Below are 15,223 nucleotides of genomic sequence, written 5' to 3' on the forward strand. Positions count from 1 at the left end.
GTAATGTCCCAGAGCTCTGAAGGACGGCGGTGGCCGGGGTCTTTCAGAGCCCTGCAGTTTGTCTTAACAATGCTGGCAGACACAGGTCCAGCCTTGAGTTTGGTACCAGTGGGATTTGAGCTGATGGTCTTGGCCTGCTGTAAACAATGAAACTTTATAGAGACCAATGTATAGGGGCCATCTTTGGCTCATTTACATAAGACGATGGCACATGTAATTGAATATTAAACAAAAGCCTTTTAGCAGTCTATAAAAACGCCAGGTTCTCAGTGGGAAAATGTGCAAAGGGCAGGTGCAGACAGATTAGTCAAGAATTATTTTTGGTAATTTGAGAAGAAACGTTCAGCCTTGATTATTTAAAACACATAAATCACTATAGCTGTTGTCTGGTTCTGACATTACGCTGGTGAAAATGATATCATACTGGGAAACTGGAGAAAAAGCCCTACTAATGTCTTAGAGTTCTGCCTCTTGGTTCAGTGTTTTGGGAGGTCAGCTGTCAGCATGTAAAACATTCATCTTCTTTGGCCTAATATTCTTTGACCGTTACTTTATTTGCCTTCTGAAAATAACATTTGCCTTCCAGAAAGGAAGAAAGTGTTCATAGCAGTATCAATTACAATGGTGAAGAACTGGAAATAGCTTAAAGGTGTAACAGTATTCCTATTGTTGAGTGCATCATGGAATATCAATCTGTAACTATTAAAGTTGGAAAGATGAAGCATATGTATGTAGGCACATGAAAAAGTGTGTGTAAAGTAGCGAAGGGGAAAAAATGAGTGCAAAATTATAGTCCACTTTGCTTACAGCCACTCTAAAATCCAGAAGTGCGTATTATTTAAGCTTAAAAGAATCTATACAGGATACAAATAGTTTGTATGGATGAAGGAGTTAATAAGACATACTATTTGAAAATTTGTTGTAAGACTAGAGTTTTTCCTTAAGTTTCTCTCAAAGAACTGGACTCGTTCTTAGTGATGCACTGAGTTTTGAGCACAGATGGTCCCAGTGCTGGAGCGCGAGTCTGAATGCGCCCGCATGCCCAGCCAGCTGGCACCCCAGGCAGGGCAAGCTTGATCTGTTGAGGACGAGGAATATGGTGATGGTGACTTACTGGGAAACTTCCTCCAGCTGATTTATTTTTAGCCCCACATGTAAGTGACCAGATTTATCAATGACTTAGTGTTTCAGGTTCCAAATTATTTCCTCTGTGATCTTCTGATATTTTGGAAGCTTATTTGGCTTGCAAAAGAAAAGGAGAAAGAGCAAGGGAGAGAATTTTCCAAGAGCAGTGGGGCCACCCGCCACCCCAAGCTGTAGAAAATCTCCCTGCGACAGGGCCAGTGAAATGGAGTACTCTGAGTGGAATTCTTCCTTTAAGTTACTCCTCAATACTTGCAACAGAAAAAGGTTAGGATGGTGGAAGAAAAATAATAGTTGGCACAGAATATGTATCAAGCACTGGCCAAAGTACATACATTTAACTCTAACTTGTCAAAGTGAGCCTAGGAGGCAAGTTTTGTTATTATCCCCATTTTGCAGATGACTAGAGGCACACTCTAGTCATGCAGAGTAAGGTGCCTGAGTTTACCCAGCTGCCTACCAAGTAGCAGGGCTGGGGTCCGAACCCAGGTAGTCTAGTTCCAGTGTCTGTATTCTTAACTACTGTGCTGTGCTGGATACATTCAGCTACATTTTCTAAGGTCATTGTAGAATCACTTATCTCTGAGAGTGACAGATGCAGTTTGGGGTTGGTTTGGCTACACCCCTGTTGATATGCATAGGAATTATGTGAAAGGGTTTTTTGCCCCCCAAGGTCCCTTCCAACCTCTGTTTCTAGGACTTCTTATAGACGTTTAGGTGGAGAAAGTGAATCTAACTTACGTTGGGATATAATCCTCATTCGAGACCGAAACTATGGGTAACTAAATGATCTTATTTCCTAGGCTATGCTAACAGAGATTGAGCACAAGGTGGCCTCTCTGCTAGAGAACTGCCGAGATCAGGGTTTGGGAGATAGCGGAGCCATTCAGCAGGAGGCCGAAGCGCTTGCCTTGAAACTGAAAACTGTGAAGTGCAATTTGGAAAAAGTCCAGCTGATGCTTCAAGAGAAATACAGTGAGGACCAGGTAAAATGTTTCTGTGACCAGGTAAAATATTTCTGTGTGGAGACCTGTATGCGTGTGTATGTCTAAGGTAGACCCGTGAAGGAACTCAGGTGGTAGAGGTGACGAGGCAGCTACAATGAATTGCACTAAGAAAGCACTGCGCCTCCCCCAGCTGTGAGGGATGGCAGCTCTGCCTTGTTACTGGTTCCACTTTTGCTGCGTAATTTTCCTGTTTAGGTTGTTATTACTGATGGCATTGGCTTCATCTGGGTTGGTTTGATTGGGTTGATCTCGCCGGCAATGAGGTCTGGTGTAAGCCTTCTTTATAAAAGAAGGATGCATTTTAAAGGGATTTTGTGGATCCAACGGACTGGAAAAGGAAGCCTTTGTAGATAAGATTAAAATTTCATACCAGAAACACAAAATCTGTTTCCAGGGTACTTTTGTTATTCATTTACAAATATTTACATGTACTAATCATAGTACTGTATAGTTAAAGTGTTCTTGTGACTTAGAAGCATTCTGTGTTTACAAATGCAAATGTATATCTTATGAGTAGGCTCCTACTATACGTAGGAGATACATGTGTATGTACTTACATATATCTCTGTACTTACGAGATGGTTGCTCTTACCTGGAGGGCTTATATTCACAGAAATAAGATCAGCTGAGACACACAAGCCATATGGTCCCCCTTTCACATTAATGTATTCCTTTTTAAAAAATTCTACCTATATTGTACACATAAGGGATATTTTAATTTATAAGCATAATACTATTTCTCTTTGATTTTTTTTTACTCTGTTCTTATGGGAAAAAAATAATAAACTTCCTGGGTTTTAGTGATTGATTGGATGAAATAAGTTGAGGAAATGATAAGGAGACCTCTTCATCAAATGTAGTGGTTTTTGAAGTTGTTATGAAATCAGTACATTAAATTACAGTGTATAATTAGAGTAAATAACAAAGTGCATTTGTTTACTTCCTGTAAAATATTTCCACTATGTAGTCTCATTATTAGAACTGAAATAAAGTGGGTCATCTTTTGAAATAAGTAGTCTACCATCATAAAATTTTTTTGCAGCATTCTGCCATTCTGGAGCAACCTGTGGAGCATCAGAAAGTTCTCCAACCAGATAACCTTTCTGAATTTGAATCTGTTATCATGGAAAGGCTGCCGTTCAGCAGACAAAAAGATTCACAGCAGCAGCAGGTAATGGGAGCCCCTAACAGCCATAAGGATAAAAAATCACGCATGGAATTTCCCGTGAACCGAATCCTCGAGTGGAGTGTTTTCTCTGCGGCCGAAGGGGCCACGTGGCGTGTGGCGTTGCTGTGCAGGCAGCAACTCTGTCTGCATCCGAGCGCTCACTGTGGCGTTTGCATGGCTCTCGTGTGCCACAGCTGGGGACACTCTAACTCTGCTACTTGATTAACTCGAATCTTGTATCAAACAAAGCGTGTTATCTTCAGGTGAACTTACCTGTGTCACCACAACACCTCTTTCTCTACTTCAAAATGTGTTGGTATGCTTTTGCCATGTGTGGGACACACACACATACACAAGGGTCTGTCCAGAAAAAGTCCAGCCATTGTTAATATGAGGAGAACAGTTTGTGCAACATCAATGTAAGCAGGCAGCCAGGGAGAGTGGACTGGAACACACGTGCGTGAACAATAACGACTTCACTGTACTAGTCAGTGGGGGCAATAGACACCATTGAATGAGTGTGTACTGTGTGGCTGTTGTATTCCAACTGAGCAAGTAGAGCAATAAATCTGCATTAAATTTTTGTCTGTGTTAAGCTTGAATGTTCTTCTATGGAAACTATTCTGATGGCTCTCGGCGATGCTGCAGTGAGTGCAGCGCAAATAAAAGAGTGGCACAAATACTTCAAAGATGACCAAAAATCTGTTGGATCCACGTTCTGGAAGGCCCGCAACAAGCAGAACACTGGAGACTGTTGAAAGTTTATGGGCTACAATCAACAAACATCAGCGACCGACTGTGAGAAAACTAGAAGCTGATCTGGGGATTTCGAAAACTACTGTGTTCAAGATTTTGATGCAGGATCTTGGCATGAGAAATGTCATGGCAAAATTTTTTCCATGCCTTTTCCTACCAGAATGGAAGGAACATCGTGCTGCAGTTGCTAATGACTTGATTCAAACCACGACCAATGACCCAGTTTTCTCAAAAGCTTTTAACTTTGAAGGGGACTGAGGCTTCATTGTCCTGTGTGTAATGGTACCAGGATCTTCTGTCTTCTTCAATAAATGTCTCGTTTTTCATATTACATGGCTGGATACCTTCTGGACAGACCTTGTATGTAAACAACACTTGTGTGAAATATTTTAGATAGGTTTTTGGAAAAATAAGTATTAATTAGAACAAGCAAGCCAAAAGAGAAATGATAAATATGATTTAGGAAGTGGTTCAAAATCAGATTCTCTCAACAGAAGAAACCCTTGGGTAGTCGATGAAAACCTTGATTGATGGGACCATTTCAATCTTATTCACTCATAGGTACTGGAGTTGAAACCCATGGAACAGAAAGATTTAATCAAATTCATAGAATTTAATGCTGAGAAAATGCAGCCTGAGTATTGCCATCATGATAAACATACAACTCAGAAATCATCTATAAGGTATAAAATACTTTTAAAGAGTTAGACATCCAGTAGCTCGTTGGTTGGGAAAATTAAGAGTGTTTCTTACAAAACATTATTTGAAGGTAGTAAAATTTTTGTATGTTGATTATTCTTTGCACCTTTTGTTTTGCCTTGAAAGCAGCGAGGCATCTAGCCCTGAAAATGATGTTCCAGACTCAGGCTTGTCAAGCCAGGGCCGAAATGGGGATAAGTGGCAATATTTACATCACGAACTCTCGTCAAGAGTAAGGCTACCTCTCCCTCAGCTCGTGGAGCCTCAGGTCAGTGGGTTACCTCTGAAAGTCCAGCCAGCATTCACTGAATACACATGTATGTTCTGCATTATGAAGCAGTTTATTTTCAGAAAGCAGAGATGCCAAGTGGGTTTTTCAGCGAGCTGACCTTTTCCTGGAAGTAGGCCTCTCTTACGTGCCCCCTCGCTCCTTTGTGCTTCTCTGGCACCCTGGGGTTCCCTGAGCACGGCTTCTACTATGTGGGCACCTGTTTATTGTCTGTATTGCCCATGATGTGGTCTGAGAAGAAAGATGGTGTCCACCTGGTTCATATTTGAATGCCTGGCACAGCACTTAGAACACTATAAAATCTCAGTTACTGTATATTGATTGAATGAATAAAGTGTGGACGAAAGAGAGGCCACATACTAAACCTGACAAGCCCAGAGGAGGCCAACGTGACGGTCTTGCAAACTCAGAGACTGAAAGTAAGTATATAAGATGTTCTGAAGATAAAAATCCCTAAGCAAAATCGGATCATGGCAGGGAGTAGAGTCCTAGGCCTGTAGCTTCCTCCACAGAGGTCAGTCTTTACCTTAAGTGAGCCTGTCATCTTTCTGCATCAAAGACAACATACCTTTGGAATGTCAGTCTCCCTCTCCAGACCCCTCAGGCGACACTCACATACCAGAGCACCAGACCACAGAGCCCTCACTGTTATCTTGTTCCCCGCATACCATTTCTATGTGCTGTACACGTTAATTGTTAACTATCCTGTATCCTTCAGTGTGAAAAGAAGTATGTGACTCTGTGTTTTACTGTTTTTTCAGTCTCAAAGAGTTCCCCGCTTTGCTTTCTCCCTCCCCGCTAATCTACCAGCAGCGAATTTCATTAACCACCCCCTTATCTCGCCTCCTTTAATTCTGAGGTATGAGGTAAGCTGTGAAGCTGCCGTTCCCCAGAACATTTTCTCAGTCTGGTGAGGTTTTGCTTTCTGGCAGTTGTCAGTTGGCTCAAATAATCTCATAAAAATTCTCTACAGGTTTGGACATTTCTTACGTCTAAAAAATGAGTGCATAATATATGAACAAAACACTTTGAAAAATGATACAGTGCTATATGAGTGTCATTCATTAAAAGATTGTTTTGAATCTGCAGCCTGCTGGCCCCTGTGCCTATCGTACCTGTCAGTTGCTCTTCCCACCAGCCCACCTTAGTGTTGCTGTTACTGGCGACACTGTTATTCAATCTGTGCCAGCTGCCGCTGGGTTTCTCTCTAAATGGGAGCTCGTGAGCAGGATAACGTTGCAGCTCACAGCAGTCAAGCTTCTGCCTTCAGCATTGCATTCAAACTCCCTAGGCAAAGGTTAACAAACATTTCCCGATTCCCCAGTCTCCCAGGAACTTTCCAGCGCTCTTCTATTCTGCAGAGGACCTTCTTTGACCAATTGCACTTGAATCAAACTCCTTCGTATGGTTTAGTCTCAGTTTCTCCTGTTATCCTCACTCTGGTGTGTTCATTGGCTCTCTCCAAGAGTAGACACCATCTGCAGTTCTTTCCCTAAACACAGCCACCCGTCACCTCACCCTGTGACTTTTTAGGTCAGTGTCCAAGAAAGAAATGATCTCGGAATCCTTCTCTCTTCTGAAGTCATGGCTCATTTTCAGAACTTATTTGGCTTTCCGGTAACAAAGTCAAGATGCACATCTGTCCCTGGAGTGACTGTATTTTATCTTAAGCGTTATACCAGGAGTTTACTAGTAAGTGGGAGAAAAACCACTAACCTGGTGACATGGAGAGTGTTGCTATAAGTTGGAAGATTGGTGATTTTACTCTGTTTTTCAAATTATGTTCCCCCCCTTGTTTTGCCATCTAAATGGATCTTCAGGTGTTTTAAGCAAAGGCTGTCATGACTTTTCCTGCTGTCCAAAATATTTAAAACGTAATTACTTTTTTCTTATAAACCAAGATGTTAACTTTGAAGACAGCATGCTAATGCTTACGGCTTTTTTGCTGTGTTGCATTAATACCAGCAAAATTTCAAATAATCTCTAATAACGTTTTCTCTTTTAAACATAGGTTGCCACAGATATGAGCAGTGTACTCCGTGTGAGTGTGCATAACTTTAGGTACCCAACGGCTGAAGAACTGAAAACTTATACCAGCCAACTTGAAGACCTGCGTCAAGAAGCAAATAACCTTCACACTCAGGTAGCAGCTGTGCATTAGACATTTTCCTCACTGCAACAACAAAGGGAGAAGTCATAGTGTAAATTGGTCATCATTTTCTGTACAGACAAATAATTGAACACATGATGGGTTTTAGAATTGCAAATAGAATTTTTCTCTCTCGCCAACTTTGATCAATTTAGTGGTGGTTGTCAGCAAGGTTTCCGACCTCGAGCAGGCTTCATGCCGAGACGTGTGCTGGGTAATGTCAGGTATCCATCAGAACAGCCATTGGGAATCAACCCAAATTGGGGTGATTACCAGCTTTAGCATGTTCCAGAATCGCTTATAATTGGTCAAGAATTCAAGAAGATTGTGGACAGAGAGAAAAAGAGGTGGTTCCAAAAGCTGTACTAAAGCGGACCTAAGGCTTTTAAATTCTCCGGGACATAGTGGCACTCCCTTAGGGACCCCCATGGAGTTCTGCATCCAGGGTTGGCTTTAATTGTTATTATCAGCCCATAAATGACACTCCTAACTCCACCTTGCTTCACAGCCTGCCCCTGTCTTTTAAAAATTTGAGATGTAATTAACATATAGCGTTGCATTAGTTTTCGGTGTTTGATACAATGACTCAATATTCGTATATATTGGGAAGTGCTGACTACAATAAGACTAATTAACATCCAACACCAAACAAAGTTACATATTGTTTTCCTTGTGATGAGAACTTCCTAGATCTGCTTTCTTACCTACTTTCAAATATGCAATATAGTATCATTCATTATAGTCACCATGCTGTACCGTCCTTATCTTTAAGATCTTTTACCTCTCTTTAATCAGCCCCTTCAACCTCCTTGCCTTCTTTCCCTTCCCCAGGCACACTTGATTTCTTTAACCCACGTCTTCCTACGCTAAAACGAGGGAGGTGGGAGCAGGGGGCAGAGGAGTTTCTGGGACCACACCTCCACCTATGGGCCCACTAACCAATCCTTCATCTTGTGATTTACCTTTACCCCATTCAGTAGTCAACTCTCTACCTGACTTTGACTTGCTTAAACTCAGTGTGTTTGAAAATGACTAGTTATTTTAAAAAAGAAGTATAACACTATAAACTATAACAGAAACCAGGGGAAATGTGGGCAGAGGAAGGCAAGGAATCCTAACAATTTTTATTTTTTCTTGACTCAGGAAAACGCAACAGAAGAAACATACGTACATTTGGATAAGAAGTTATTTGAACTCTTTCTGACCCTCAGTCAGTGCCTTGACCGCGTAGAGGAGATGCTGCAGACGCCAGGGCTCTCCCGAGGGGACGTGTGTGTCCAGCAGCCGTACTACGAGGTAGGGAACGTCCAGCAAGCCCACGTGCTGGCCATTTCCGCAGTCAGCCCACTGTTTAAGCCAGAGCTGAAGCCTCTGAAGCTCAGAGCTCATGCACTCTCCTCCTATCTGTCCACTTTGCAGGCACTGGCTCTTGAGCTGAAAAAACTTTACTTAGCTATGAGTGACAAGAAGAACGATCTTTCAAAAGCCATGACTAGGCCTGGCAGGACCGCCAGCTTGTTCCCTGAATGTTTTGATTACCTCCAAGTTTACCTGGAGCACACGCAGGCTGCTGCTGCATCCAGAAGCAAGTCCCTGAAAGCCGGCCTCGACTGTAACCGCAGTTACCAGGTACGGGTCTGGGTGCTCCGCCTATGTTGGCAATGTTTTAGGTTCCTGCTTGGACCCCTAATTTCTGTTAATTTCTATTTAATCTGGTGCTCACAAATAGGAATTGCTCAGGAAAGCGATGAGGCTTTCTTTCTGTGAAGGACTTTTAGTTCTGCTGCTCATGGTTGAAGACCATCCCAAAACCAGGACCTTTCTAAAATCTTGGGTATGCGTGTGTTACATTGAGCTAAAGTGCTGTTTCTTTCCTGTATTGCATTCAGCCACTCAATGAATGTCCTGTGGGAGGATTACTAGGTAAGAGGGAGCCATGAAACTTTCTGAGCAAAGAAATGCCAGTTTGTATATGTTTCAGGGATGCTCACCTGGCAGCTGTCTAAGACGACCTGGAGGAGAGACGTGAGGCAGGTAGACTAGTTAGGAAGCTACTGAAATTGTCTAGTGAAAAAAAAAAATGAAACACAACATGACTTATGAAGGAGTCTTGCCCATAAAATCAAACCCGAGTCTGATACATACTGAAACGTATTCTGATGATGTACTATGGTATCTGGGATTTGCTTCACAATTTATTGGAGGGAAGGGAGGTTATGTGCCATCAAGAAAGCTCCAGAGAGTACAGACATGAGACCAGTGGGCACAAGTCAGCAATTGTTAAAGCTGGACCATGGCAATGCAGGGATTCTCTGTTTTGGTACATCTTTGAAATTTCCAATAGCACAAAAATTAGGCAAATAAACTTTTTCTTAAAAAAGATATTGAAGCCCTAAATGAAATTCTCACTGTTTCTGGCATTTATGTTTTTATGCAGAATGAAATAAAGCGATTATATGATCAACTTATTAAGAACAAGACATCATTACAGCAGTCTTTGAATGAAATTAGTGGCCAGAGCATTGACGAACAACTTCAGGTAATCAAGCCAAAATAATTCAGACTGACCTAACCTTGGAATCTTGTGTTTAAGCTGTTCTTCTGAACTGCTTCCCTTTGTGAGCAAAGGCAAGGTGTAAATAAATAAATAAAAATGAAAACATTTGCTTCCAGCTTCAGAAACATCTCTTAAGTAGTACAGTGTGAAGTGCAAATCAAAACAACAAAAGACCTTTGTCACCTGTCACCTGGACAAAATTTTAAGTTTGTGCAGTGTCGGGAAATGCACCCTCGCCCTCTTAGTAAGAGTGCTGCTTGGGGACCATTTGGTTAGACTGCATCCAGATGTTCAGCATAAATGCTCTTCCATCCCAAAGCAGTTTCATTGCATTTGTTATTCAGCAAGTGTTATTCAAGGACCTGTTCTGTTCAGACACTGCTCCCAGGGCTGGAACCCATTCATCTGAAGGAAGTGAGTACACAGAGATAAGCATGTATATAAATATTCAAGGATGGACCAGGCAGCACTGCTTGAATTAAAAACTAGATGGCCCACAAGTCCATTAAGAGTGGACTCTTACAGCCCTGGTTGGTGTAGCTCAGTGGATTGAGCACGGACCTGTGAAGCAAAGGGTTGCTTGTTCGATTCCCAGTCAGGGCACATGCCTGGGTTGCAGGCCAGTTCCCCACTAGGGGGTGCATGAAAGGCAACCACACATTGATGTTTCTCTCCCACTCCTTCTCCTTGCCTTCGCCTCTCTCTAAAAAAATTGATTAAAAAAAAAAAAGAGTGGACTCTTACAAACAGTGAGCAGCCTAACAGTGGCAAACCATGCATCTGTTAAAATGCATTAGGAAAAAAACTGCCAACTGAGGATCTTTGGGGAGAGCTGCAATGGTGGGGGCGGGAGTAGGACTTCCGTTTTCCCTTGCTGGTTAACTTTTAAATGAATACGTGCACACGCTTCTCTAGCTTTTGTATCGTGTTTTACGTTTGTGCACTGCCTCTTCAGAAAGCAGATGCCTGTACCGTGGACCTGCAGAGCTCTGAGGGCCGAGTCGCAAAGCTTGGAGCCGAAGGGCAGAGGCTTCATTTACCTTATCCTTTACGCCAAGAGGTTTACAAATTAGAGGTATGTGTGAGCAGAAAACACTCGAGCGGTGAATAATTATGATTTTTTACAAGGAGTAAGACTTTTTCCTCCCACCATGGAGTTCAGATTTGCTCTTCATTGGGATTATCTTCCTGGCTGGGTGAAACTGTTCGGCACCCCGCTCTTTCCTTTCAGGACGTGCTGGACAGCATGTGGGGCATCCTGAGAGCCAGGTACTCGGAGCTCAGCAGCCCTTTCGTCACCGAGAGCCGGCAGGATGCTTTGTTGCAAGGCTTGGAGGAACTGGTGACTATCGGAAAGGAAAAGCTTGCCCATGACCACTTACAGCAAACCAAGAGTAAAGCTGCCTTACAGGCTCAGATACAAAATCACAAGGTAAGGCCCATGGGCCAGGTCACGGTTTCGTAGGCGAAGGTTCTCTGAGTGTGAGCGGGGAGCATCCATTTTCTTCCTTGGTTAACTCTACATCACTTATTCATTCTCTTAATAAGCATCTATTAGAATGCTCATTGTGTACCAGGAACCCTTCCAAACTCTAAGAATATGATGGTGAATGAAACCAGATATAGTTTCTTACATTTTCGGAGCTTTCAGTTGGTTGAGAAACTATTTATCAAGGAATCATCCAGACAGATTTAAAGTTAAAATTGGGATACACGCTTTGAGAGCATTTAATGGGGAAACTTAATTCAGGAGGTTAGAAAAGGCTTCCTGAGAACTCAGATCAAAAGAAATTTCTGTTTATATAAAGGTATATCTAGTGTAATGAACCCTTTAGTTTTTCACTCATTTCATTAAACAAAACCTCACGATTACCAGCAAAAGATATTTAGTGATTTACATACCAATAATAAAAACCGGGTAAGACATGGTTCCTACCTTCAACAAGCTTAAGTCAAGGCCTTTGTTAAGTGGGCCTTCATCTAAGAAACTTGAAGGTAAATATGTATACAAGTGGAAGAGGAGAGGAGAAAGTAATAGCAATTGGTAGGCTCTAGACCAGCTGCTTTATAAACCTTCTGTGTATCCTTTACAAGGAGTCAGAGAAGGGGTTCACACTGAGGTTCCTCCAAACAAGTGAAGAGGACAGCTGGTGTACATGGAGAAGACTGTGTGAAGGAAAGCTGTCCCCTTTAAAGGGGATTCTTGAAGTGCATTCTGGGAGCTTTTGTGTGCTGGGGCTCCAAAAGATCCCATCAACAAATTCCCTTTAGTTAGCCATTTGATTGAGTGGAAGTCAGCGGTTAGGGTATAGGAGCCTCCGGCTGTTGACTGTGTGGGCTTTTCGGGTTAATACATCCATCCATCCAACTTATTAATTAATCGACCCCATCATTATCTACCTTTTTGTAAAGTTTCTTAAACCTTAGGATGACTGATTTAGGAGGACTTCACTAGAAATGGAAATTAATTAATAATGTTTGCTCTTTAACATGGACTGTTATATGGAAAATGGTAGTTAGGATGGTTTTTCTGTATGATTTGTTAAAATGTCCTTAGTGTTTAAAGACTAAGGTTTACATAGTCAATTTTTTTTTCTCGTGTGTTTGACTCTGGGTGGCTGCCCTGGGATTTTGGGTTTAAAAAGCAACTATAACTGTAAAAAAGTTAAAGTAACATGGTTTGCAAGGTTTTCACAATGCAGAAATAAATATTAAAACCATCTCCACTTTATAGCTTTTCTTCCAGAAGCTTGTTGCTGACATGCTGTTAATCCAAACCTACTCCAACAAAATGCTCCCTTCTTTATTGCAAAAGAAAGAGACATTTTGGGCAGAACAAGTAAAAGAGGTTAAATTACTAGAAGAAAGGTCACACCAGTGTGGAATAAAGCTGCAGAGTTTGTTGCAGGTATTTGGGTTACATCAACTTTGTGCTTAAGCAGAGAATTTTGGATTTTCAACCACCACCTCCAGGTGTCAAAAACAAATACCGAGATGTCATTAAGCAATAATAAAACGGGAGATAGCCACGAGGGTCCTACTCCCTGAGTGAAGCACTAGCTGAGGTTTCTTATGTATTGGTTAGGGGTGGCACCACATCTTTCTACCTTCTAGGTATGTGTGGTGCAAACAAGCGAAATTGAAAGTGCCCTGAGATCTTGAATGGACCACCTGGGTGGAGTAGTGTCCGGTTCAAAAACTGCACTTCCCGAAAGGGCCGGCCCAGATGCTCTTTGATTGACACTGACATGGATTCATGACCGCCTTGTCCCAATTCCAAGAACAAAATTAAGCCTGCCTAAAGCTTTTTCTCAATTTTAAGATTTTCCCCTTTAACTTTTTTAACACAGTAGTGGGTGTTAGCCAGTGAAGAAAATAACCAAGAAGTAAGGAAATAGTCAACTTTCTAATGTGATACGATATGGCGTTATTTCATAATACTAAAGTTTTTCAGTTAGTGTGTCAAATGGATATTTATAGTAATATTTCATGGTATCACAAATAAGACTTCATGATCCCAGCGAGTGCCCCTAATAGCCTGGAAACCCCACTATTTCATTAGATATGAGAATTAGGAAAGTGGTTGTTTTCCATAAGTCAGCTCTCTGGAGTGCCGAGACCCTAGAGGTGGGCTTCCATAGCAGTGGAGAGAGCAGGAGGAGGCAAGGCTGGGCCGAGGCAGTGCTGCTCCCCTGGCGAAGTGCAAGCCCAGCCCCTCAGACAGTGAAGTTACGCTTTAAGCACCTCAGGGTAACGTTCCGGGGACTGGGGATTGGAGCAGGGAGGGAGGAAGAAGCCATAATGGAAGCCTCTGTGGGGAAGGCTTTAAAAGTTAGCCCTTCGCCTTTCCAACTAAGAGAGGCTCTCTTACGGCTCTGAAGCCTCTGCTGAGGTGTATGCTGAGAATATCACTTAAACTTAATCATTTCCGCCCCTACTCAACTTGATGAGACGAACATGAAACACTAATGCCAGCTGGATTTTTAAAAACCTTCCCCACCAAGGCTGTGGGGTGACTTTCCATTAGACACTGAGCTTTTACTAGCGTGGGTTATCTCAGAAACCCCTACAATCTGTGCCTCAATTTTGTGCACCATCTTAGGGTCCATTTTTATTTTTATGATTAGTTTTTGTCATTGTCTGGAATTAAGAGAGCTCCTATTGATTTTATGCTCTTGATTCTCTAGAAATGGGAAGAATTTGATGAAAACTATGCCTCTCTTGAGAAGGACCTGGAAATTCTTGTATCCACGTTGCCCTCTGTGAGTTTGGTGGAAGAGACAGAGGAAAGATTAGTGGAAAGGATTTCATTATACCAGGTATTTTGCTTCCATTGCAGCTGTCAAAGACATGGTCAATAGCACTCTGTGTGTGTGTGCGTGCACACATTCAAACAATTTACTAAATTGTTTGAATTTGAAAGTGAATGATGTGAATTCAGATGAAATATTGCTCATCGCGCAAATCACTGTCAGACATATTTGGGGACACTGTAGATTTAAATGTGAGCTCAGCATAGCCACATGTGGCTTGGGGCCGAGGACCGTGGTCTGTGTCCTGGCTGTCACTTATCTGTAGACCACAGATAACCACGCTGCTTCTGCTTGTCTAAAGAGGTGTGTGTCAGTGGTTGTGGAAATGCGCTCACATAGGGAAAGAACTTTGGAAACCATGAGCTTCTAGACATATATTGAGTTCTATTGCTACAGCCAACCTCTGATTGGACATAACCTACAATCCAGACCATAATTTATCATCCACTACAAGTGTCATAAAAAGACTTTAGACTTTAAAACTTTTCATGTGTAACTTTTAGTGCTATTCTCAGAATCTCTGTCTCTCAGATTTCAATGCCACAGAAAAGATAAAACCTTGAAATGATTTTTGAGTGGCATTGAGAATATGACCAAGATAAAAATGAGTTTTAAATCTTCTCAGGTTTTAACTCAAGAATGTAAGTAATAAGAATATAAATTGTTTGGCTAGAGGTAGTGGTCAAATACCAACTTTAAAACGTCAGAAGGAGGTTTATTGCCGAAATAGACTGGATGGAAAATGAAAGCACAAAGTACTTGGCAGGGCCCTGCTCAGAGACATTCAGGCTTTTGTAAGCAACGTTTTCTCGAGGCTGGAAAGCTGTAGTTATGTTCTCTAAATACCTAGAAAGCTACAGTTGATGTCTTTGCCATCTTATTTTATTGAGGCTGACTCTAAGGTAAATCTCATTCCTCTGGGAAGCTGCTATTTTGTTAGCCTAGGGATACAGAAGGTACCATCTGAACAGCTGAGAGAATGCTGTTGAAGACAGATACCATTTTAAACCTCATTATATTAAACAGTCAATATTAGCCAAACTAATATAAACCTGATTATTTCCCCAAAAGGGACTATATCCCTTACAATGTAACCTGAGAGTCTGTGGAAATGAAATCATCGTAAGACATTGAAATAAATT

At 41.8% G+C, this 15,223-nt stretch overlaps 1 protein-coding gene across 6 annotated transcripts in view; it reads left to right on the top strand.

Moving 5' to 3' along the window:
- The window catches only part of SYNE2 (spectrin repeat containing nuclear envelope protein 2), a 287,326-nt gene that overhangs the window by 199,623 nt on the left and 72,480 nt on the right, over positions 1–15,223 (top strand). For 5 of the 6 annotated variants that reach the window (XM_053673375.1, XM_053673368.1, XM_053673369.1 and 2 more), the window contains 12 exons: positions 1,947–2,129; positions 3,193–3,321; positions 4,636–4,757; positions 4,900–5,041; positions 7,074–7,205; positions 8,355–8,507; positions 8,631–8,840; positions 9,649–9,750; positions 10,724–10,843; positions 11,000–11,200; positions 12,503–12,676; positions 13,956–14,087. In XM_053673375.1, the coding sequence (XP_053529350.1) occupies positions 1,947–2,129; positions 3,193–3,321; positions 4,636–4,757; positions 4,900–5,041; positions 7,074–7,205; positions 8,355–8,507; positions 8,631–8,840; positions 9,649–9,750; positions 10,724–10,843; positions 11,000–11,200; positions 12,503–12,676; positions 13,956–14,087 (1,800 nt within the window). The remainder of the gene's footprint in view (positions 1–1,946; positions 2,130–3,192; positions 3,322–4,635; positions 4,758–4,899; positions 5,042–7,073; positions 7,206–8,354; positions 8,508–8,630; positions 8,841–9,648; positions 9,751–10,723; positions 10,844–10,999; positions 11,201–12,502; positions 12,677–13,955; positions 14,088–15,223) is intronic. The other variant, XM_053673370.1, reaches the window with a different exon arrangement.

Source organism: Artibeus jamaicensis, unplaced genomic scaffold (genome assembly GCF_021234435.1).
Source record: "Artibeus jamaicensis isolate MK-2021 breed Jamaican fruit bat unplaced genomic scaffold, CSHL_Jam_final contig_851, whole genome shotgun sequence".
Classification (NCBI taxonomy): Eukaryota; Metazoa; Chordata; class Mammalia; order Chiroptera; family Phyllostomidae; genus Artibeus; species Artibeus jamaicensis.